This window comes from Lissotriton vulgaris, chromosome 8 (genome assembly GCF_964263255.1).
Source record: "Lissotriton vulgaris chromosome 8, aLisVul1.2, whole genome shotgun sequence".
Lineage (NCBI taxonomy): Eukaryota > Metazoa > Chordata > Amphibia > Caudata > Salamandridae > Lissotriton > Lissotriton vulgaris.
In genome coordinates this window covers 612979307-613004100 of record NC_141696.1, presented here as the reverse complement: position 1 = coordinate 613004100, position 24794 = coordinate 612979307, and the positions used below count along the sequence as shown (strand labels likewise).

The 24794-nt window shown below is 48.0% G+C and overlaps 1 protein-coding gene across 4 annotated transcripts in view; it reads right to left on the bottom strand.

Annotated features, from left to right (window-relative positions):
• The window catches only part of SENP7 (SUMO specific peptidase 7), a 1147554-nt gene that overhangs the window by 572316 nt on the left and 550444 nt on the right, over window positions 1-24794 (bottom strand). For all 4 annotated transcript variants that reach the window (XM_086934477.1, XM_086934475.1, XM_086934476.1 and 1 more), the window contains one exon: window positions 13687-13820. In XM_086934477.1, coding sequence (XP_086790603.1) covers window positions 13687-13820 — 134 coding nt within the window. The remainder of the gene's footprint in view (window positions 1-13686; window positions 13821-24794) is intronic.

Here is a 24794-nt window from a genome sequence, read left to right as displayed (position 1 = left end):
GCTTGGACCAGGTGGGTTCGTTGGTGTCTTCGACGGGACTTGGAGCCCATGGTCGCAGGCGTCGTTCCTATCCTGAATTTCCTGGCGGAGTTGTCAACGGCCGGGTTAGCATACCGGACTATTAACACGATACGGTCTGCCATATCAGCAGCTCATGAGAAGTTGGATGGAGTTGTGGTCGGGGAACATCCCCTTGTCTGTAGGCTCCTCAGAGGAGTGCGGCTTTCCTTACCCCCGGAACCGCGATATTCTGTCCTCTGGGACGTCAATGTGGTACTGAACCTTTTTCTTTCATGGGAACATAACAAATACCTTTCGTTAAAGGAATTGTCAGCCAAACTGGCTATGCTCCTCTGTTTGGTGTCGTGTCGTAGGGTATCTGATGTGCGCGCCTTGGATATCACGGCGAGAGTGTTTTCCCCAGATGGGGTTACCTTTACCGTGGGCCATCGCACGAAGTCCGCTACAAGGTCTATTTCTTATCCGGCCTTTGCGGACATCCCTAAGTTGTATGTTGTACAGTGTCTAAGGACATATGAGGATGTTACAATGGAACTTAGCCCTCCGGGCGAAAGACAGCTCCTGATTGCGTTACGGAAGCCACACAAGGCTGTTGCGTCCCCCACTATAGCCCGTTGGGTGCGGTGGGTGTTACAAGAAGCTGGTATTGATACCAAAAAATTCGGAGCTCATTCAGCCAGAGGGGCCATGGCCTCCAAAGCATTCGCCCTTGGGGCGCGTTTAGAAGACCTAATGCGAGCTGCGGATTGGTCCTCAGATTCCATCTTCAAAAGGTTTTATTTCAAGCCAGTGGTGGATATTGCTAGTTTGGTGGTGAATAAGCTTTGAACAAGCATAATCCGAAGCCTCCGGTCCTGACATAGAATCGAAATTTGCCTAGCTTAGTGACGGTAAGTTTCAATTCTATTAAGGACACGGAGGCGAGGATTATCCCACCCATACCTCCTGCAGAGATCCCTCCCGTACTGACGTAAGTAAGCGCTTTTTCTGGATTGGATTCAGTGTAAACTGTTCTCTTGGGTTGCATTTCAATGGGTTGTTATAATGCAAGTGATGGTTTTGCCTTCAGACTTTGGTGGGTCTGGCAACGCTCACGCTGTTGTGTTTTTTTCCACCAGGTAATGATGGTGCGAAACAGGATCGTTGAGACTTTGGCGTGCCTCGCGCGAAGAAAGAGGAGGAGTTCACGAGATGGACGCCCTACCTTGGCTCTATGGACACTATAGAAGGACTACCGAGTGTTGGACTGATGGGAGTTGTAGTTCGAAGAAGATGTTGTTATTATGTTTTTTCCTGACTACCCCTGTGTTGGGGATATAAATGGAAATTTTTCAAGTTCGGATGCTTTTCTGGCTGCTATGTGATTTTATGTGAATAAACAGCGAAGAGAGAAAAGCATAATCCTCGCCTCCGTGTCCTTAATAGAATTGAAACTTACCGTCACTAAGCTAGGCAAATTTCGATTCATCTGTGCTAGTGTGGCATTAGTGCAGATATTTGGAGTTAAGAAACATGCTTACATTTTTGTCCATTCGACTTTGCAGCTGAAAATATTCTCCCTTACAGTCACCTTTAGTACATAAATCGGTGTTGGGACAGAAAAGTCCTCTGCATGGTGAAGACATGCACACATGCCCTACGTGCCCAACTGTACTGATGTTTGGATCCCTAATGCTGTTTTTTGTTTTCATAGGCGAACATGGATCATGCATGTGCGCCATGACATAGACCTGTCTCATGGATTTCTTTCTTGTTAGACTGGGAGGGGCACTCAAAGTGCTACTCTCATAGTGGGGGAAGTCTACTGCCTTCACAAGGAGTTAAGCGGCACACCGTGTACTGATCAGTAGGAGTGAACATGTTCCTTTTTAGGTCTCACCTGAGCCAGCGCATGCGCTGTCTGCAAGATATTTAGTTAGTGGGTTTTCAAAGTGCTACCAGAGGCTTTTCCTGGCCTCAAGCTTGCAGTTACGCGCACACGCGCAGCCGCCATCTGCCTTTCTTTCCTGGCTCATTAAGCCTTACATCATGCGCCTCCACCCCCCGCGCACACGCCTCTCTCTGCCTCTCTGTCTTGCTCGCCCCTCCCCCACCACAGAGCGTGTCTCGCGGCAACGCATCTCACTTTTGCGTGCACCACTCAGATGTTTTTTTTTATTTCCAGCTCCCGGGCTTGTTTCTTCTCACTTCCAGCCACCCTCGCCTCTCCCTGCTCGTGATTCTTTCTCTTCTGCGAGGCGCGTGCACTTGTTCAAGTCGCAGGTCCAGCCACGTAACCGTGACCATGCCTACTCTGTGTTATTTACACCTAGGGATGGTACTTCCTCGGATACCTGCTTCCTCGCATAACCTTCAACGCCACGTGCAACCCCCATTTTTGGCTCCGACAAATGTCACCGAAGCCTCCTCTGGCGATCCACACTCAAGGCTCCTCAAAGTCCGCCAGGGAGATAACTGGCAACCGCATCGCTCCGGCCTGCTCAGGAAACATTTCTGCCATACCCGCTTGAGACTCAGTATCGTTTTGACCCTCCCTTCCTAGTACGACATGCCTCCCAAACACGCCCATCTCTTTTTCGATTGTGCCATTCATATGCGGTAAAGTTCTGCAATGTGCTTTATTTATTTATATCTACACAGCGCGTGCGTCACGCAAAGGTGTTGGAGTGCTTTACTCTTTACATTAAAACATGTTTCATTTAAAAGAATACAGTTTTACAAACAGTTGATAGTTATGTGTTAAACAGTTTCACATTCTGTCTTCGGTGACCCAGCTACTTAACAGCAAGTATGCTACTGTGCATTGAGAGCGCATGGCGTCATCTACCTTCCTCAGTGTCCTTAGTAGTGCACGGGGCTCTACTTTGTAAATCTGCGTTTATTTCATTCGAGAATGGAAGTCACAACACGAAGGTCGGCACAGAGTGACCCGGTATCAAGAAGCAGGATTAGGTTTTGATGATATCAGAGACGTTGTATTATTGTTGCTTTTTTGTTACATAAGCGCTGTATATCTGTTGGAGGAGGGATGCTGTCCTTAGAAATGAAAGGCCTTCATGCGCTGCATTGTAATTACTGAGTCGACTTCTGGCAGTGGGCCATTGGTGATCTATTTCCAGCAGGCGCGCGACACCCATTGGGCTCACGGGGCTTCAGCACCCCCCGTCGTGTGTGTCAGGGCTGGCAAGCATCAAATTGCAGCTGCACCCGAGTACTTAACAGGTCTTTAAAAGACCATTTATTTGTAAATGAAGCTTTTGTTGTGTGTTCACCCCTTCTTATAGCCACTCTGACCGTGGTGTAAAAATTAGCCCCCCTGAAAATATTTTCCAACCCCCCCGAAATTTGGCTCTAGTTGCCCGCCTGATTTCCAGTGACCCGACCTCTGATGTGTTCAGCTATTCCGAATGACTGTTTGCCTTTGCATCAACCCCATTCCTGTCAAACAAGGGAGCGTTACATTGCACAATTAATTTTTAAGTCACTTAAACACTTACTGTTTCATATCCTCCCAGTTTTAATATAAAGCTAAGCATTGCATTAGCCACAGTGGTTCATAACAAAAGCACATTCAACATTTTCCATGTGAAAAAAAACCAATATCTTTTTATCAAGGCCATGTTTTTAGACAGTGGCGCAGTTCCAGGAATAATATCGAATTAACAGAACACACGTTAATAGAAGTGGACAACATCAGACCCCTTTGGAAAGCAGTTTGAAAACTAAAGAAAACTAAAAACTGCGCTGCAGGGAAAGTACTGTAATTTTGCTCGAAATAGTGCTCTATTTTAAGTAAATGGGGCAAGAAATTAAGTTTTCTGTGCATGTAAGATGTGCCTTGGCACACAAAGGCTACAAGATGTGTAACATCGTGCCCACATATGTTCCTGCTGGGATATCTTTAAAAGTAATTAGCATTTTTCTGATCTCCACAAACCAGAAACTTGACATGCTTGCTTGCAACTGCAAAAAGTACTTTTTTCACTTCCGCTGGATTCACAAGTTTTGCCTCTCATTACTTTGCACCGTGGTGCTTCAATTATTACTCATTAACATTCTGTTGGTTTTTGACTCAGGTGTTGGAGACCTACAGTCTGCACAATAGCTCTTTGTAGGAAAGTGATTTCACAAAATTCAAATGCTTAATTGAAGAGTGGGTATAGTGCCACAGTTCAGTGAGTCAACACTTCCATGATTCATCACGCTATCATCATATGGCTCACTGCTTAGGGGGCCGAACAGCCTATAATTAAAGCTTCTTTTATCAGAGTTAATATTTACCTAGGGCAGATAATAGAACCCACACACAATTAAACAAGCACTGGCGTTGCCAATAGGTCTCGCAGTAGGAAAGTTGGAGCTATTGGTTTTGTAAATGACAAAGCCCTTTATGTTTTAAAATTGATAAAAAAATAAAAGGCATTGTTATTTGCAATTGTAATGGCTCCAACTTTCCTACTGCGATACCTATTGGCAACGTGAGTGGTGTTGCGTGTGTGAGTGGCGTTGCGTGTGTGAGTGGCGTTGCGTGTGTGAGTGGCGTTGCCTGTGTGAGTGGCATTGCCTGTGTGAGTGGCATTGCCTGTGTGAGTGGCATTGCCTGTGTGAGTGGCGTTGCATGTGTGAGTGGCGTTGCATGTGTGAGTGGCGTTGCATGTGTGAGTGGCGTTGCATGTGTGACTTGCGTTGTATGTGTAAGTGGCGTTGCATGTGTGAGTGGCGTTGCATGTGTGAGTGGCGTTGCATGTGTGAGTGGCGTTGCATGTGTGAGTGGCGTTGCATTTTTTATTGGTGTTGCATGTGTGAGTTCCGTGTCATGTGTGAGTGGCGTTGCATGTGTGTGTTGCGTGCGTGTGCGAGTAGTGTTGCGTGGATGAGTGTTGTTGCGTGGATGAGTGGTGTTGCGTGGATGAGTGGCATTTCGTGTGTGAGTGGCGTTGCGTGAGTGAGTTGCGTTGCTTTGAGTGAGTTGCGTTGCATGTGTCAGTGGCGTTGCATGTGTCAGTGGCGTATCATGTGTGAGTGGTGTTGCGTGTGTGAGTGGTGTTGCGTGGGTGCGTTGCGTTGCATGTGTGAGTGGCGTTGCATGTGTGAGTGGCGTTGCCTGTGTGAGTGGCGTTGCCTGTGTGAGTGGCGTTGCATGTTTGAGTGGCGTTGCATGTTTGAGTGTTGTTGCATGTGTGAGTGGCGTTGCGTGGTTGAGTGGCGTTGCATGTGTGATTTGCGTTGCGTGTTTGAGTGGCGTTTCATGTGTGAGTGGCTTTGCATGTGAGAGTGGCGTTGGATGTGTGAGTGGCGTTGCGTGGTTGAGTGGCGTTGCATATGTGATTTGCGTTGCGTGTTTGAGTGGCGTTGCGTGTTAGAGTGGCGTTGCGTGTTAGAGTGGCGTTGCGTGTTAGAGTGGCGTTGCGTAGTTGAGTGGCGTTGCGTAGTTGAGTGGCGTTGCGTAGTTGAGTGGCGTTGCGTAGTTGAGTGGCGTTGCGTGGTTGAGTGGTGTTGCGTGGTTGAGTGGCGTTGTGTGGTTGAGTGGCGTTGTGTGGTTGAGTGGCGTTGGGTTGTAGAGTTGTGTTGCATTGTTGAGTGTCGTTGCATGGTTGAGTGGCGTTGCATGTGTGAGTGGCGTTGCATGTGTGAGTGTTGTTGCATGTTTGACTGGCGTGGCATGGTGGAGTGGCGTTGCATGTGAGTGGCGTTGCATGTGTGAGTGGCGTTACATGTACGAGTGGCGTTACATGTACGAGTGGCGTTACATGTACGAGTGGCGTTACATGTACGAGTGGCGTTACATGTACGAGTGGCGTTACATGTACGAGTGGCGTTACATGTACGAGTGGCGTTACATGTACGAGTGGCGTTACATGTACGAGTGGCGTTACATGTACGAGTGGCGTTACATGTACGAGTGGCGTTGCATGTGTGTGTGGCGTTGTTGAGTGTCGTTGAGTTGTTGAGTGGCGTTGTGTTGTTGAGTGGCGTTGTGTGTTTGAGTGGCGTTGTGTGTTTGAGTGGCGTTGCATTGGTGAGTGGCGTTGCATGATGTGTGATTAGGCGTAAGCACTCTCTGCAACTTGAGGCGACCCCGTGATTAGAAAACAAGGGAATACAAAAGAACATATAGCAATATCAACCTTTCACAAACTATCACAAAGCTCAAATGCATTAAGGGCCTATTGCTAGCCAACTTGCTGGTACATACAAAGTTGGCAAAAATTTCATAAGAGGTGCGGCGACTAGAATCTCTTGATTCACTAAAACAACATGGCGTCGACATATTATATATAAGTAGTAGTTCTCCTAAAGCCAACTTGTTGCTACAGGTCTGGCAATTTTTTGTGACACGTTTAAACCAAGCGACACAAAAAATCCACTTTGAAAACAGTTTTGTATGTAAACATCGGACAAAAATATGGATTTGTTTAGCGTATGCGTTTAAAATACTATTTGCCTTCTTATTATCTCGAAGTTAACATTGGCCCTGAAGGTAGGCTGAAAGCTAGTTAGTTTATTATTGACCTTTAAAAGTTGTGAGGCGAGTTCTTTGGCTTTGTAATGCGAACCCGGTTTAAATTTTTAACGGCAAGGGGTGCAACACAAGAATGTTCTGGACCCACACCGGCCTTTGTCATCGCGGAAATGGCGACAAACAAGGGCAGGATGGGTGCTTGATAGCAGCAGAATGGCTGCAAAGGGCACCTCATTATCCGATGCTCAGTTTAACCGGCTGGCGCCAAGCCTGCCTCACATGCCGGTGATATGCTAGGACTGTTCTAAGGAGGAGTGCTGCTACGGCCTGGGGGAAGCTGGCTGGAGAGGGGGAGGAGGAATGGTGACAAAGCCAGTAGGCATGCATGGCCGGTCGGGGTAAACACTTAAGGGGGGGTTGCGGGAGTGAGCGTGGAGGAATGGTGACAAAGCCAGTAGGCATGCATGGCCGGTCGGGGTGAACGCGCAAGGGAGGGGTGGGAGTGAGCATAGAGGAATGGTGACAAAGCCAATAGGCATGCACGGGCGGTCGGGGTGAACGCACAAGGGGGGGGGGGGGGCGGGTGGGAGCGTGGAGGAATGGTGACAAAGCCAGTAGGCATGCACGGCCGGTCGGGGTGAACGCGCAAGGGGGGGCGGGAGTGAGCGTGGAGGAATGGTGGCAAAGCCAGTAGGCATGCATGGCCGGTCGGGGTAAACACTTAAGGGGGGGTTGCGGGAGTGAGCGTGGAGGAATGGTGACAAAGCCAGTAGGCATGCACGGCCGGTCGGGGTGAACGCGCAAGGGAGGGGTGGGAGTGAGCATAGAGGAATGGTGACAAAGCCAATAGGCATGCACGGCCGGTCGGGGTGAACGCACAAGGGGGGGGGGGGGGGGGCGGGTGGTAGCGTGGAGGAATGGTGACACGGTCGGGGTGAATACGCAAAGGGGGGGGGGGGGGGGTGAGCGTGGAGGAATGGTGACAAAGCCAGTAGGCATGCACGGCCGGTCGGGGTAAACGCGCGAGGGGGGGTTGCGGGAGTGAGCGTGGAGGAATGGTGACAAAGCCAGTAGGCATGCACAGCCGGTCGGGGTGAATACGCAAAGGGGGGCTGGGAGTGAGCGTGGAGGAATGGTGAACTCGCTATACGAGTGTGTTCATGTCTTGCAAACAATTAGTATGGCATAGAGCCCAAGTGGCTTAAAATATCTAGTGATGGGAGCGGGCAATGAATCTGATGACCAGGACTTTAGATAAAGTGTTGAAGTGGAAACATTTTGCTCGTAAAAGTAAGATTAGAGTGCTAAATTGAGCTTTTGGTTCTAAAATTCGATTTCAGTTTGCCGTTTTCGAAGCTCCTGACGCCCAGGCATATTTGTTTACCTTAAGTGTCTAAGTAAATATATAATTAAAATAAATGAGTACATGGTTTGATAATCCGTACTGCAATCTGAAGTGACTCCACTTAGACTGAAGAAATCATGCAGCCAGCGGCTGAACGCCATAAAAAGTTTCGCAGCTGGGATCCAAGGCGCAGTGGGGGGTCGGTTGGTGAGTGTGGAGGCGTAGGTAGAAAGAACAACAACAATATACTTTAACTATTTTGTTGGCTCTAAACGCCCCTTAAAAAAAGCGTCAGAATACGTGCATGGTTATTACGATCTGAGCTATTTTGCCTCTATATTCCAATGTGATTGTCATATCGAAAATAGTATAGCTCAGCTGCTCGTGAAAACTTAAAGCTCATTTTGAAATGGGTTCTCACGAGCTGCAGTAAAAATATATGATGTCATTTGTTTTTAATTGGGTATTTTTAACGTGTTTCTATAAGGAGCCCTCGGTGGAAAAAAAGTGGTGAAGTCCGTTTTCTATGTTTACAGATGAGCGCTCCGTAATGTTGTGTGCAGCTGTCCCGGCATCCCCTTTGACTGGTGATGGCTGAATCATAGAGTGATGTTAGAGCGGAAATCCGGGTCCCCTGAATCAGAGTTGTTTTAGGATCCACAGTGTTCCGGTCAGACCTAGGCTCTCTCTCCTGAACATGGCGGCAGTGAAATCGCTGCTTGAAGAACCTCCGCACCTCAATGGAGAGTTGGAAGTAGAGGACAAGGATGAGGCAGATACGTCAGAAGAGCCTGGCAAGAGGAAGAAGAGCAAGGCTCCTGGGGGTCAGAAGTAAAATAAGTGGAGGTGGAGGAGAGCAGCATGGATAGGCGGGGTGTTGTAGGAGGAGTGAGATCATGGCTGAATGAAAGAAGAGGAATAAAATAACCAGACGGCAAGGCTGTGATTGCGTGGAGAGAGAGGGGAGGTGCTGGTGTGGGAGGGGGGAGGAGTGCTGCTAGGGAAAGGCTGTGATTGCGTGGAGAGAGAGGGGAGGTGCTGGTGTGGGAGGGGGGAGGTGCTGGTGTGGGAGGAGTGCTGCTAGGGAAAGGCTGTGATTGCGTGGAGAGAGAGGGGAGGTGCTGGTGTGGGAGGGGGGAGGTGCTGGTGTGGGAAAGGGCAAGGCTGTGCTTGCGGGGAGAGAGAGGGGAGGTGCTGGTGTGGGAGGGGGGAGTTGCTGGTGTGGGAGGTGTGCTGCTAGGGGAGTGAATGCTCGTGCATGTTTGATCACGTGATTCACGTGAACTGCAAGAAAACCGCGGCTGAAAGCCCTTTGGTTTGAAGAGAAAATAGCCGACTTGAATTCTCCCCATTTCCCATTCCTGCGGAATGGTAAAGGCGAGACCTAAAAACATTAGAAAAGTGGCACAGCTACAATAGGAAGGCTAAATAAATGTACCCATATATCCTCTGGAGGAGTGCATGACTTTTCACCCTCAGAGATCCATCAGACCAGAAAAAAGCAAACTACATCATTATAGCTGACGTGGGTCGTAGGAGAAAGGGCTGCAAGCCATGAAACACTACTGCAAATTACCTGATGCCAAGGTGCTGCTGACCACTCCTCTCTCTACACTTTCCAAACCACATAACGAAACAAACTAGCATTGGCATAGCCAATAGGTCTCGCCTTGGGGACCTCATAAGTGTTTAGCCATGCAAGGGTTGATGTTGCACCAAGGATATTGTGCTGCATAACTAAATACTTATGAGGTCCCAAAAGCGAGACCTATTGGCTATTCCAAAGCTTGTTAACCTGTGTCAAAGGAATGAGGCCTGTAGGCTCACTAATTTTAAAGGTAGCGCTGCTATGTACTTAACTCACCCTTTGCCTACATTAGTTTGGTTTAGTGCTGCTCAGAGCAGGATTGGTGTATCTGCGTAGGTGTACGTGTGTCTAGGGAGTGTACAATACAGATATAATGCATGGTGAGTGAATATATGTATGCCTATGAGTGGTACAGTACATGAAGGATACAGTGCTGTGCAGTTTGTATATATGCACTGGGTGAATGTGTACCTGTGGACGGTAAAATATAAGGAGAGCCCTGGATTCTATTTTGGGAGATATAAGCCTGCATTGTGAAACCAGGAGAGGAGGTAAAGAACCCCCATCCCAACAGATGTGTGTATTGCCCTTTTTGTTGTAAAGTTATAAAGGGGAAACATCCTTTACAACGCAACTTTTACAACGCACTACCATTACGACGCAACTTTTACAACGCAAGTCATTACAACGAATTGCGCTGTAGGGCGCTCTAGGATAGGGAATAGTTTAATTACTATCCAACACCTTCCCTACTATCAACAGGGACTGGAGTTGAAATAGTAAATTAAACTATTCACTATCCAGCGCCCCCCAACGCAAGTCGTTGTAACGACTTGCGTTGTAAAAGTTGCGTTGTAATGGCATGCGTTGTAAAAGCATGCGTTGAAACGTCATACAACCGTTATAAAGCAATTATGGATATTGCTATCACCGAATCAGAGTGGATATCACATTTTTCAAAGCTGTACAATAACTATATGCCAGATGAACAGGGAACCTTAGTTGTTCCGGCTGAATCAGAGCCCTTATTTTTAGATTTTCCATTACATGTTACTCTGAGTGAGAGTAACATGGCCATAAAGTTAAGTTTGGGTGGAAAGGCCCCAGGGCATGATGGCATCCCGGTGTACCTTTTTATATTTAATTTAGCACTGTGGGGCCCATTATTAACACAGGTTTTTAATGCATGTTGTTCACAAGGTTTTTTTTACCAACATGGTACGATTCAATAATTGTGCCTATTTTTAAAAAGGAAAATAACGTAACACACACCAAGGTATAGAATTGAATGCTGTATTCTAAAAAGAGGTCAACTATTCAAGACAGTCGCAATTTACAAATCAATTGCAGGTGACTGTGGTGAAAAAAGTGACATGTGGTGAATAGAGACATAAACAGTATACTATATACAAAACAAATCAACGTGCGAAATGGGAAGGGGAGAACATTTCTGTTTGTCCTTATGATTGTTGCACATCCGCTACAAGGTCCATAAGTGATTTAAAATATGATCATGAGCGTTGTGTAGACATATCTGGTGCGATGACGTTTCGACCCTTCAAACTGCGCAATAATGTGAAATGTGTCAAGGTGGGTCTTCTTCAGGAGAGGGGTGGGCAGTCAAGTTGTAGATACTGTAGTCTCTACATAAGTGAAAGGCTTCTCATTCAAATAATGATTTATAATTTCAAAAGTCTCAGTTCTCCTCTGGGCAATAGGAGCCTTAACGTTATATAATCTTTTAAAAGACATCCACCCGTAGTGATCTTCCTGCTGGAGCGAGTGGTGCACGGACATCAGATCACGTAAATCGACTTGACTGGCTGCCCACTGAGACTCCAACCGACGGGTGGATGTATTGTAAAAGATCTGTACAGTCGACCATACATATATTGTTTTTTATTAAGTTTTACTGTATGTCAAGGAGATAGATTATTCCTTTACTAAAAAAAACTTGGACTGAGACCATGTCGCCCCGCCTTTCTGGCTTTGCAACTTTTAGAAAATGAATTTACTATTGCTTCCGTTACTGCTTTAAAAAGAAATGTTTTTAAATGCCGTAAATCAATCATGATGTGACTTTGACAAATTGTATATGTTAGTTTTTAAATGGTGTTCAAATTGCTGGAGACATATACTGTGCTTTTGTGATTAACTTATACAGTTACCGAATAAAGAATTATGATAGATTGTGTATTGCTGCATTCCTGAAAGCTGTGTGGGACACACACTGGAGAGGGGAGAGCCTGGCTTCCCCTGTACACTTCAAGGGTACTCTTTGATTCAATGTGAGTTCACAAGGAAGGGGCCCAAGCACATCTCATGAAGGAGATGGGGATAATAACAGAATCATAAAAAGTAGGTCTGGGGCCCTGGGCTAACCTTTTTATACACACATAACCGTGGCTAACATCAAGGTGTGAACTCCTTTCACTCCCATGGGCTGTGTTGTGGGGCTATCAGCTTTGGAATCGCTCCTGCTGTGACAAACTACTATCAAGATGAAGCAGAGGAGTGGGCACTTCAAAAGAAGCAGACCCTAACACAAACTTAAAGGACTTGGACTCTAAATTACATTAGGTTTCTGAAAATAGACTAAAACAAGGGGAGTTTAAAACCCCAATAATCTGCCAAGAAGCCAGGCAAGCTCTACAAGACTTCTGCCTGTGACCAGGACTGGGGTCAAAGGCCTGCTAGACTCCCTGCTGTGTGAGCGGACATCACCCAGGGATTCCAAGACCACCTGCTGTAGAGCCTGGAATACCAGTGCCTGCCTGCTTTTCAAGACCAGTGCGCCTTGTGGGAAAAAAGAGAGCATTGGAGGGAGCAAGGTCCAGATGGGAGCCCTGTCGAGTACACTCCTTTGGAGAGTTGTGAGGAGATGGCTGCTGCACCAATCAGGTCACTGTCCAGGTGCAGAACAAAGTCTGCAACATTCATATACAAGGGGAGGGCCGCTAAGAATTGAGCCATGATAATTGCTGTGCAAATAGGGCAAGAGTCCGTGCATACTGGGAAACTGTCGAACCTATGTGCCAGGAGGGGCCATTGTGAGAAGACTGCCAAGCGGTAAGGGCCGACATTGAGGAGTTCACTGTGATGATTGGACTGGAGCCCGTGTACTGTGTACAATAAAACAGTACGAAAGAGGAGGTCTCCGATACCAGCAAGTTGTGTGACCTGGTCCGAGTCGTCGCTGAGAGAAGTGAGGCTGCAGTTGATGCAGTGTGCCTGCCAAGGATGAAGGATTTGCACACGGAGCTACAGATCATTACTCCCCCCCCCCCCGCACCTCCCCTACACCCACCCATCACGGGAGGAAGGAGAGACTTCATCTGTGCAGAGCAGCCACTGAGAACCTCTGGTCGTTGCGGAAGCACAAAAGTGTAGGATGACCCACTAACCGCTGAGTGCAGCCAGCTTAGCCAAGTGCAGCATACTCACTTTTATCGACTTCTGCCGCTCCAGCACCCGTGGATGGGGCACAATCACAAACTCTGGTTGCTTCAATCCTGCAAGGTGTGGGTGAGACTGATTTCATGCCAGTAAGCTCTGGGGTAACTTGCTGCTTATTAGTGCTGTGGGGCTGGAACACTGTTGACTTTAAAAATAGAGTCATAGTGGATTCTTGAGACTCAGACTCCTAGTGGGGCTTACACAATGCCTGTAGTGAATGGAGAATAATAACTATAGCTGGGAATGAGAAAGGAGTGGGATCCGGGGACTGCCAAGAGACATGCTGGAGCTCTGACCTCAGGACGACTATGCAGTAGTTTGTGAATGTAGTATTTTTCCTTAGTGTGATTAGCAGCAGAAATAAAATACTTCTCTTTTTCCATAAAAGTGAATATTTGGCAGGACAATGATTTATTGTTGCCACGTGCATTTTGAGTTGTGAACCTGTGTTTGTTTCCCTGTATACACACCTCCACCCCGAAGGAGCCTTGGACTGCTTGGACCATGCTTAGCCTGGAAGTGCAAAAGGGGTACTTAGCCCAGTTGCTCAGAATCCATAATAGGTTAGGGCCCAGGACATCAGGAATAAAAGGCCTCGATGTCCACGAGTTGGTCAAGTAACCCCTGCTTGCCCACTGAAAAGGGTTCTGAAAATCTTTGTCGTAGTTCACAATATTAACCAAATAATTTGCACAAATCAGCTAAGGAACACAACTCCTAAACATTTAAATCATTTAAAATCATTGAAAAATACAAAACAAGACAGTAACAACAAAGTAGATTTCTTTCAAAGAATAAGTAATTTAAACATACTTCTGAGCAGATCCCTTGGCTTTGATCTCTTGCCATCCTCCACCAGGCTTTGGAATGAGCGAAACTGCATAACTGTTTAGATTACACTTCCGCATAAGAGTATATGAATTCTTGAAAATGGTTACGTTACTTTCCTAAGATAAAAAATTACAAATACAACCATAGTTATAGTATGATCTAGCATGGTATAATCCAAATTTAGCTTATCCAAAATAAAAACCTTATTTTTTTTTAATAATGTCAAACTAAATGCAATTCATTGCCACATTTTGCATTATAACAGACCAATGGTGTTGCACTTCCTTTGTGCCACAATCCATCCATACATCCCTGAGCTTCTATTACCCTCCATCTCTGTGGCCCTAGGGAACTTTTGCCCTCCTCCTTTAATCCCTACTAGGCACTGTAAGCCCCTTCTGATCCCCCGGTTTCCTTTGTTCCCCCTCACCACCCTCATATTATCCATTGTGGTCCCCCTGTAGTCTTCACTGACCACTTTTGATTCTCTCTGACCTCTTACATCCATGCTGTAATTTGCCCCTGCTCCCTCTTCATTGCCATCCTGCAGTCTCCCTGCAGCCTTCTGATTACTTTATCACTACTGCTTCTTGAGGCTCCTTTTGCACTCTCCTTGTAACCTTTTGCAACCTTTTTTTTCGAGTCGAAAGTCTTTTCATCCTCCGCAATCTTTCTCGGCCACCCCTCAACAATCCAGTGTTTCTTCTCATTCCCCTCTCCAAATATCCCCTTGCAGGATTACCCTTGCTTCCATATTATTCTTTTATAACATTCCCACCGCCTCAAAGGAGTGTTGAGGTTCCACAACTATTATTTTAAAGCTTGCCTCTTAACCTCTTAGCCCCAAAGCTTTTCAACCTCTGGTGCAGAGCTGTTTTGTGGGATACTTTGGGCAGTTCAGGCTTAAGCCTTTATAATTTGTTTCCTGCGAAAGATATCCAGGCTAAATATCAATCCTTTTTTCCTACATGTCGCGGATTCTAAAGGTACCCAGAGTTCTTACATACCCTTGAAGAAAAATAGCCAAAATATGGGTTTTTAGGAGGGAAACTGGACTTTAGTACCTTTGGTAATGCTCTTTCTGGTGGAGACTCTTACTGCAGATTCCTCACCTTAGATTATTCCCCATGTGCCAGACTAGGCCTGGAAACTTTTCTCCAGCACTGCTCCCGCGCCCCGCCAGGTGGCACCTTGCAGCTCCACATTGGCTTCATCCCACCATGAAAGTGTTGGAGCATATAAGCACGACCCCTGCGTGCTGAAATCAGTTCCTTATGTTTCTTTCTTCCCTATTTCATGCCCTCAGATGTGAAGATTGAACAATTGTTGGTAGCAGTGTAATGACTCGTTAATGTGAAATCTTTTTAGATGTTAAAAAGAGGCCACAGAAAGGGGAGGTTAAAGGGCAGAAAATAATCTGCAGGTAGAGTATCCACCAGAAAGAGCATTACTGCAGGTAAGTATCTTGCTATTGTGATGTGTATTTCTAACTGTAGATTCCTCATCCTATAATAGATACTAAAGTAGGATCTCGCAAGTGGAGGGTCTATGGAGTGGACTCAGACTAAAAGGTCTGGCTGAACTAAGTTTGTGAAATGTCCTTACCGGCAGTCCAGGCTGTCAAGGTCCCTAGATAGAGATCTATGGGTTACATGTGATGCTGATACAGAAGAGGAAGTGGAAGGAATGTTTCTTGCCATAACTTCCTCTTCATCAGTAAATGTGGGACGTGTTCAGCAATTGAAAAAATTGAAGGCTTTTTTGATTCTCACACTTTCTATTCATTGTTGCTCCACCTTAAGTTCCGGTTGTGAACCCCTAAAATGAAAGTTGACCATGTTCACTCCATTATTACAAAGGCTGTCCCTGGATCTGAGTGACCTCTTTACTTTCAATATATGGCAAATTAACGGAAACCTTACTACGAAATTACAGCCTTTATGGACTTTACCCGTCTAGTAAATAAAGTTCAATTAGGTTTCTGTAAAGAATTTAGTACGGAAACAGTTTTGACTAAGAAACTGAAGGGAGCAGACAGGTCAGAGTTTAGGGTGAAGTGTGTGCTCTGAGTTTGCTAGATCTAGCAGTAGAGTTCAACAGCATTTCACACTGCATTCTGCTACAGCGGTTGAAAGAGATTGGCATCGAGGGTATGATCTTCTCCTGGTTTAGCTCCTTTTTCAAGACTGTTCCCAAACGGTGAGGTCAAAGAATTATTGGTCCGACCCAAATACATAATCAAGGGGGTTCCACAGGTCTCAGTGCTGAGCCTCAGCCTTTTTAACCTTTATGTGTGCACTCTGGCAAAACTGACTAAGACTTTTCGAATTTCTTTTTACGCTTATGCTGATGACTCACAGTTAATTTCCAGACTAGATGGGAATACAGTGAAGACCACATCAAACTTAAGAAACTGCTTGGATGAAGTTGCCAATTGGATAGATGGAAGTTCCCTTGTACTGAATGATGGAAAGACAGAGGTAGTGGTCTTCGGACTTGACTCACTCAGGTCCCGAGAATGGAGGTGGGAGAGTCTGGGAACACCTCATATCCCACTGGCTGATGCTTAGAAGTTGGGCAATTACACTGACAAAGGTCTTAATTTTGAGGAACATGTGAATACCATTTGAACTACAGGCTTTCGACTACAGCATGCAGTTAAGAACATTCCACCTTTTGTTCCCTTGTCTGCTAGGAAATACATGCTAAAGGCCCGGATTATATCCCAATTAGATCACGTTAACTCACTTTTGGTAGAAGCCCACAAATATACAAACTATAGTTGGTGGAAAATGCTGTTGCAGGTTTTTATTTTGGGTCTTAGGAGAGAATTTCCTATCTCACCCAATCTTCAGAAACTGCACTGGCTCCATAAGAAAAAGAGACATTTTCAACACTAAGCATGATGTGTACATGAAATCTCTCTTTTCTTAATATATTCCCAGGTTAGAATAGAAATCTACTCGCAGATTGCTTTTAGTCAAAGGGAGTCTCGACTTAGGGAGACACGGTTAGAGGAGTGGGGCCGAAGACCACGAGCTGCCTTCCGCCCTTATCTCCTCGGGGCGAGCCCGCCCCGAAGCGTGAAACAGGTGCGGCATTATTGTAGAGAGGCCGGGTGGCTCTCTACATCCATCCTTTTCTAAAGGTCCAGCATTCACATGGTTATCACTGTCGAGGTATAGAACATACAAAGTCTTTAAGCCAATGGCTGGGGGACAGGGTTTGGCCAGAGACCATACTTCTGGCTCCGGGAGTTGGAACTGGATCCCGCTCCAGCAGGTCAGGGGCACACTTGGGTACTCTGGTGCACGGGATCGACATCTGGGGCTATCTCGTCGGTCCTTGCGAGTCCTCAGCCTTCACCGGCCGTCGCAGAGGGTGGTGTACGATTAACAAATGAGTCGTCTTTCTAGGATCTGTGTCTCACTCCTGACCGGAGCGAGGTGTGGCCACTTTCTTCAACAAGGATACCTTTCTGGTCACGATTCGCATGCCCCTTTGAGCCAAGACCATGGTCCCTTGGGCTGCGATAACTCTCCACACTTCAGGCTCATAGGGCGTTTGGAACTTCATGACAACATAGTCGCCCACGCACAAAGAGGATGACTGGGCTCCTCGCGCAAGGCTTGCTTTTCGGTTGGTGGTCTCCTTCTGGGTCTGCGTGGCTGCACTGTCTAGTTCGGCTGGGCAACAGGCTGGGTCCGCTAGGATACTGTCTTGTGGTGCATGCCGGAAAAGCAGATGGGATGGGGCGCAGCCGGTGGCGTGGAGTCTGTCGGTATGCGCTCAGGAACTAGTGGAGGAAACTCTCAGTCTGTTCTCCTTTCTCCACTCCGATCCTTAGTACTTGGTTGAGGGTCGGCATACAATGTTCAACCTCGTCATTTGCCTGTGACCATTGTGGAGTGATTCTCCTGTGTCGAATGGCCTTTCCAGCCAGGTATTCCTTGAACTCCCTGCCCTGGGCGGGGGGTCCGTTGACAGACTTGATCTCGTCGGGAAGGCCTATTAATGCAAACGTCTTGTTAAGGACGGCTCAGACTTGGGTAAACGCTGCAGATGAAATCACTTCGACAATGGTGAAATTTGAGAGTGAGTCCATTGAGACTACAGTAATGCGGCTATCGGGGAAGCTCCTGAAATCGATGCTCACTCTGGACCATGGTTCGGCGCAGGGCTCCTCCGTGATGACTGGTGTCGAATCGAGATTGCTTCCGGTAATGGTGCACGGATGGCATTCCCAAATCACCTCTTCGACCAGGGTATCCATGCCCGGGAACCACACTTTGCTGCGAAGGCGGGCATTAGTCTTGGCCATACCTTGGTGCCTGACATGTGCAAGATCGAAGGCCTGGTTCTGGAGCCTGTTTGGAATTATGATGGTGTGGCCGTGCAGTATAATCCTGTGTTGCTTCCACTTAGCTCACTGCGGACTCTTCATAGCTAGTGGTGATCCTCCACATTTAGGGAGTGCGCCCCATCTAGGAAGTGTTGCCATCCTCTGGAGAGCAGTGCCACTTGAATTTGTGTCAGGTTTTGCTCTTGTGTTGTTGCCACACCGATTTTCTCCAGCTTCAGTGTATTGGGGCATGCTTCTGGTCTTATTATCTTTAAGAACTCTTAAGTGCGCTCTTCGTCTACGTGTGTCTGCAGCGTGTCCACTGGATTGTTGGTGCCTGGGCGATACACGACCTCAAAGCAGTATGCTTGCAGCTTCGCAGCCCACCTATCTATACTGGGGTTGGCGGGGGGAGGGGAACGGGGGGGGGGGGGGGACGGACAGCCTTGACGTTATGGAAAACAGGGGAATCAAAGGCTTGTGGTCGGTCACCAACCGGAATTCACGCCCATAAAGGTATAGGTGGAAGTGCTAACAAGCCCTTTTGATGGCAAGAGCTTCTCTTTCAATTTGGGCGTACGTCATCTCGGTGTCAGAGAGTGTTCAGCTTGAGTACGCGACAGGTGCCCATACTTTTTCTTCGTTCTCCTGGAGGAGAACAGCTCCTAGGCCAACAGGACTCGCAGCGATGACCAGTTTGGTGCACCTCCCTGGGTAGAAGTAGGCCATGAATGTTTTGTCCATCAGTGCTTTTTTAATGGCGCGGAACTATGCATTTGTTTTCGGGGTCCAGTCCCAGGGCACACCACTGCGTGTGAGGGCTCACAGCAGCTCTGACAGAGAGGGTTTGGTATGATCAGCCACAGTATCTGGCCATTCCGAGGAAACTGCGGATTGCAGTTGGGTGCTGGGTTACTTAGGCCTTCTTAAGCTTTCTTCGGGTCTACTTGGAGTCCCTCACGCGAGAAGATGTATCCAAAGAAATCAACTAAATCCTGATAGATTTAGCATTTCGCCTTGTTGAGGGTGAGGCCACTGACTGCCAGCCGTTGGAGTGCGTCTCTCATGTGCATGTGATGTTCTTTCAGAGTGTTCGAGAATACCAGGATGTCATTGCTGAGGTTTATGACTCCTTGGATGCCCGACAGAGTCTCTAGGATGGCATTTTGGTTGTCCTCAGTGGCCTACGACACCTTGAAGCGCAGTTGTTTGTACCTCCTTGGGCCCACGTGGGTAGAAAATGTGGTGATGTATCTGCTATTGGGTGCGAGCTCTAACTGACGATCTTTTAAATTCATGTGTTAACTTTTTCTCTGTTGGTGCACTGTGGGTTTATTGAGCTTCCCACTTCCAGAGGGCCTGCGCTCGTTTCTTCCCCTGCCCCGCCCCGGTCCGACGCGGCAACCAGTGCCGTTGAGCGGAGGGCGGGACAGGAAGAGCCAGTCACCCCCACCCAGCCTCTCGCGCGGTTAGCGCTCTAGTCTTAGCAGCAGGCAGGGCATTTAAGCCCTCTCGTCGCTCAAGCGCGCAGCGATTGCGCGCAGTCGTGCGCCTGAGACGCGCCTGAGACGAGCCAGAGAGGAGCCCGTCTGTGCCCGTCCGTGACCGAACGGGGCTAGGGGCCATGATCCCTACTTCTGCCGCCACTATCTGTAGGCTAGATGACATAATAAGGTACTCCTCCAATGATCTGCTCAATTTGCGCTCCTACCCCCATAAGGGCTGTGCTCAGATAATTGGCCCATGTCCAGGAGGCCCGTTTTCATGTAGATGCTGCCATTTCCAGTCATACCCCGGTATACTTCCCTCGGATACATTAACTGTTGACCACCTTAGACCTAGTCCCCCTATGGGAAATAGTATACTGTGTAACATAAGATCTCTCTCGAAGCACCACTCTCAGGTCTGGGATCTGATCCACTCTGCTCGCCCAGATTACTGTTTCTGCACGGAGACCTGGCTCAAACCCCACCTGGTTCCTTCTATCACTTTGGGGATCCCTCAGGGATACAAGATACTTAGGTTGGACCGCCCTGTTAAGACCGGCGAAGGGGTTGCCATTATTTATAAGGACACCCTCACCATCACCATCCTTGACCAGTGTACTACCACGGATATTGAAATCCTGGTCTTCAAAATTGGTTCCAACCTGGAGACTGGCTGGAAGGGAGCATTGGTGTATCGCCCTCGGGCCCTTGCTCAGATGCCTCCACTACCCTGATGGAGACGCTGGCCCCCCATATTAGCATGGGGACTAATTTTGTACTCCTCGGAGACTTTAATGTCCATAGCGAGTTGGTCGATAATGTTGAAGCCCATACCTTGCTGACTGATCTAGCAACTCTGGGCTTCAAACAATGCAACCAGGGCCCTACTCACCGTGCTGGTCACACTCTGGACCTTATTCTGTCTAATTCACACACTCTGACCTGTTACCCTCCCACACAGGTGGAGTGGACTGATCATTTTTTGATAAACTTCTCCCTCCCTACCCTCACAGAGGAACGTTCTCAACCTGCTTTTCTTCCTTTATGGCGCAGGCAGTGGCACAAGGTGTCCACAGAAACGTTAAAAGAGGCTTTCATCCCCCCGGATTTCTCCCCCTCGGATACTCCCGACACGGCCCTCTCTAAATACAATGCGGCCTTGAATACTGCAGTCAATCTTATTGCCCCTCTAAGACTCTGCAATCAGCGCTGTAATCGCAGGCAGGAACCATGGAACTCCGGCTCACTGCGTGCAGAAAAGAAAGCATGTAGGAAGCTGGAGAAGGCCTGGAGGATCTCTCACAGTGTAGTAGATAAATCCCGCTATCATTCTGCTTTGAGATCCTACCATAGAAATATCAGAGCTGCCCGCAAGACCCATATTGTTTTCCAACTATCTGAGGCCGGTAATGACCCTAAAATACTGTATCAGGTTCTTCGTACCTTTACCAACCCTATCGCATGCGACAGCCCAGAGACGGTGTCCCAACAATTGTGCGATGATACTGCTGGGTTTTTTGCAAATAAAATCGACACTATCTACCAAAATATTGCTAAAGCCACCACCTTGGTTGATATTGAGGATTCCTCGCCCAGCCCAAAACTCGGAACTGCTGGCCTTGGCCCTCCGGTACTGTCCGCTATCCCCGAGATCAGTCTGGATGATGTCAACTCACTGATTGGGACGATTAAATCGGGCAGCCCGGCGGATCTTGTTCCCGCCCGAGTGATGCATCTTATAGGGAATGCTCTGAGTCCTACCATTCAGATGGTGATTAATCGCTCCCTCTCTGAAGGATCGGTCCCTCTGGAGTGGAAAAAGGCCCTGGTTAAGCCCATAAGAAAAAACACCTCCATTCCCTGGTCGGATATGACCAACCTGAGGCCTATCTCCCTTTTGCCGTTTGTCGGCAAAATAATGGAGAAACATGTTAATCTTAACCTCTCCAATTATATAGAGCAGATCGGCTGTCTCGACTACTCTCAGTCAGGGTTCAGACCTAGGTATAGTACCGAGACGGCCCTCCTTTCCGTCACGGATACCATACGTATGTCTCTGGACAAGGGTCTATCTGTAGTGTTGGTGCTGTTGGACTTGTCCGTAGCATTCAACACTATATCCCATCCCATTCTCCTAACAAGATTAAAGGAGATCGGCATAAAGCAATCTGCCCTGGCGTGGTTCACCAGCTTCCTTGCAGATCGCACCCAGCAGGTCAACATGGGGTCCTTCAGTTCCATTTCCACCAAAATCACCAGAGGAGTCCCGCAGGGCTCCTGTCTCAGCCCCACGTTATTTAACGTTTATGTCTCCTCCTTAGCAGATACTATGAGGTCTTTTGGGTTTTCACCCATCTCATACGCTGATGATACTCAGCTGTTGTTTACCTTTAAGACCTTTACCCCGGAGGTAAGACAAGCTTTCTCGAATGGCATGACTGCGGTCGCCGGCTGGATGGCCAGGAACTTCCTCCAGTGTAATGTGGGGAAGTCGGAAGTCATGCTGTTCGGGGAAGCAAAAATTCTGTGGACCCCTGACTGGTGGCCTACGAGTTTGGGAGTGGCACCTTCCCCCTAACAGGTGGTGAAAAATCTGGGGGTCCGTCTGGACCATGACCTCAATCTTGCACATCATGCCAACACCACGGTGGGGTCTTGTTTTCATACCATCAGCCTCCTTCGGAAAGTGTTCCCCCTTCTCCCTGACAGCACAAGGAAGACCTTGGTCCAGGCCCTCGTATTGAGTCGCCTCGACTATTGCAATGGTCTTCTTTTAGCGGCTAACGAAGGAGTGCTCAACAAACTTCAAGTGGTTCAGAATACCGCGGCTCGGCTGGTGACAAATGCCCCCCCCAGAACACCATCTCTGCCCCTTCTCAAAGAACTCCACTGGCTTCCTATCCGGAGACGGGTGGAATTTAAGACCTGCTGTGTGATTCACAAAAGTCTCCATAATCTAGGACCGCTCTATCTGGCCGAAAAATTTGTTCATCATCATCCCCTTCGTGATTTACGGTCCAGTAATCAGCTGCTACTACAGATTCCACGACATAACAAGACCAGACAGGGAGGACGTGCTCTTTCGGTTATGGGCCCGCGCCTGTGGAACAACCTCCCCCTCACCCTTAGACAGTGCTCTAATCATCTAGCCTTCAGGAAAAGCCTTAAGACAACCCTATTTCAGTTTTAGTGCCGGTCAGACCTGTTCCTCTCAGCACTGCGCGGAGATACACCTTCGGGTGTGATTCCGGCGCGTTATAAACCCATAAATAAATATGGTACCCAGCATTTAGGTTGAGCTGGGAAAACCACTTAGCCCCGTTGAGGTTTGCCACAATGTCATCCATGGTGCGTGTCAAATGCTGTTCCCTCTTCAGGGCCAGGTTGGGACGGCTCATGTAAACACACAGCCGGATGGCTCCAGGCTGCTTGGCTTTGGGACGATGACCAAAGAAGACACCCACAGTTTCGGGCCTGTAACTCTTTCAATGATGCCCAGTTCCCCAAGTGTGAGAAGTTGGCCTGATATATGATGTCTCCAATTCTGGTGGCATCTTGTATCAGTCCAAACAATCCGTTATGGTGTCTGGTTGTAAGTCAAACTTATAGACAAGCTATCCTAAGGGTAGCATGGACTAAGCAGCCTGAAAGGCTTAACTCAAGAGGTCGTGTTAAGCAAGCTGTTTTACCAATCACAATCCTGTAATATCAAATGAAAAGACACCACACAAGTTATATATTATAAAAATATATGTATTTATTACTAGAATAATCCTCTGTACTCTTTATGAGTCTAGAAGCACAAGCGTTTAAACAAAAGCACAGTTAAACATACAAAGTTGCACAATTATGGATGAGGCCCAGGGGCCACGCAAACCATATACTAAAATAGTGGTAGAAGAGCCACCAATCGAACAGTGGTTAGGCCTAGGGCCAGGGAATCGCTGGGAGCAGTCGGGACTACCAATGCTGAAGTCGGGAAAAGCCCGCGGGAATCGGGTGCAGCGCTTAAAGCACACACATGCACCAATGCAAAGTCAATGTTGCATAAAAGTTACAAAGTTACTGTTAAAGGAACCTTCCGACTGACCTAGAAGGACGAAACTTCAGACATATACACTAGAGGTGGGTACCAGTACAGGAGCACCGGCGTTGCTGAGTTACCTCACCCACAGGAAGCGGGTGCACGGGTGCAAAGTAGTGTCGGGTTTCGTCACGCCGGTCGATCGTGCCTGAAGATGAAGATGCTGCAGGCGTTGAGAAGAGAAGTGTCCGGTGTGATCCAAGGGTGGATCGAAGATGTAGATGACCTGAAAGCAGAGGGTACAGAGTCTGGGTCACTCAGCAGTGACCAGGGTGGAACAAGGAAGGAACCAGGCAATGTCCGGCGCAATCAGGTCGATGTCGGGAAGCTTCTCTCCGCTGCCACGTGGACTCTGTGGCACCGAGGATGTCCAGGAGTGGATCACGAGCTGTCCCACGAAGGCTCTCGCTGTCGGCTTCCGGATTGGAGCAAACAAACCTTGGCAAGTGCAACCCACGCAGGATTAGAAGATCGCTTAATACTCGGACCAGCAAGGTCAGAGCGGGTGCTCCTTTTCAGGGGAGCGAGGGCAAGTCTGGAGCAACCAGACTCACAAGTCAAATTCAAAGGTTCGTCGGTACTGGGGCCGCTAGCCAACGGGCAAGCGACCGGACCAACGCGTTGAGCCAAAAGATGCAGAAGGGCCCCACGCAGCACTCGGCGAGTGTAGAGGGGTGAGCTTCGGTGCAAGAGTGGCTCAGGGCTGGGGCTTCTCAAACCCCAATGCACAGCTTCGAGGGAGCCTCGGAAGCTGCACGGTCAGCGCCTCGTGGTCTTTCCAAGATGGCCGGCCCCACGCTTCAGGTCGCCTCCACGGGTCTCAGCTCTGCAGGGACTGTGGATCGGGCTGTTAGAAGGCAGGAACGCTGGGTCTTGTCGAACTCTGTCTCTCGAGTTCCGGCGGGAACTGCAACAAAGCAAACGTTGAGGTGCTGGATGGCGCCTGTTTGCACAGGGTGGTCACTCCTTGATCACAAGGGAGATTCTTCAGTCATCTACGTCGAGTAGGATGTCGAAGGGTCCAGAGTTTCGTTTCATAAGTTTCAGTCAGGATAATCTGAGTGCGTTGGCACTGCTCCCATTCTTATACCAATCTAGGGGGCTGGATTACCTGCTAGGTCCCTCCTATGGGTGGGACCCAGGAAGGGGGTGGTGTACGATTAGCCAACCTTTCATG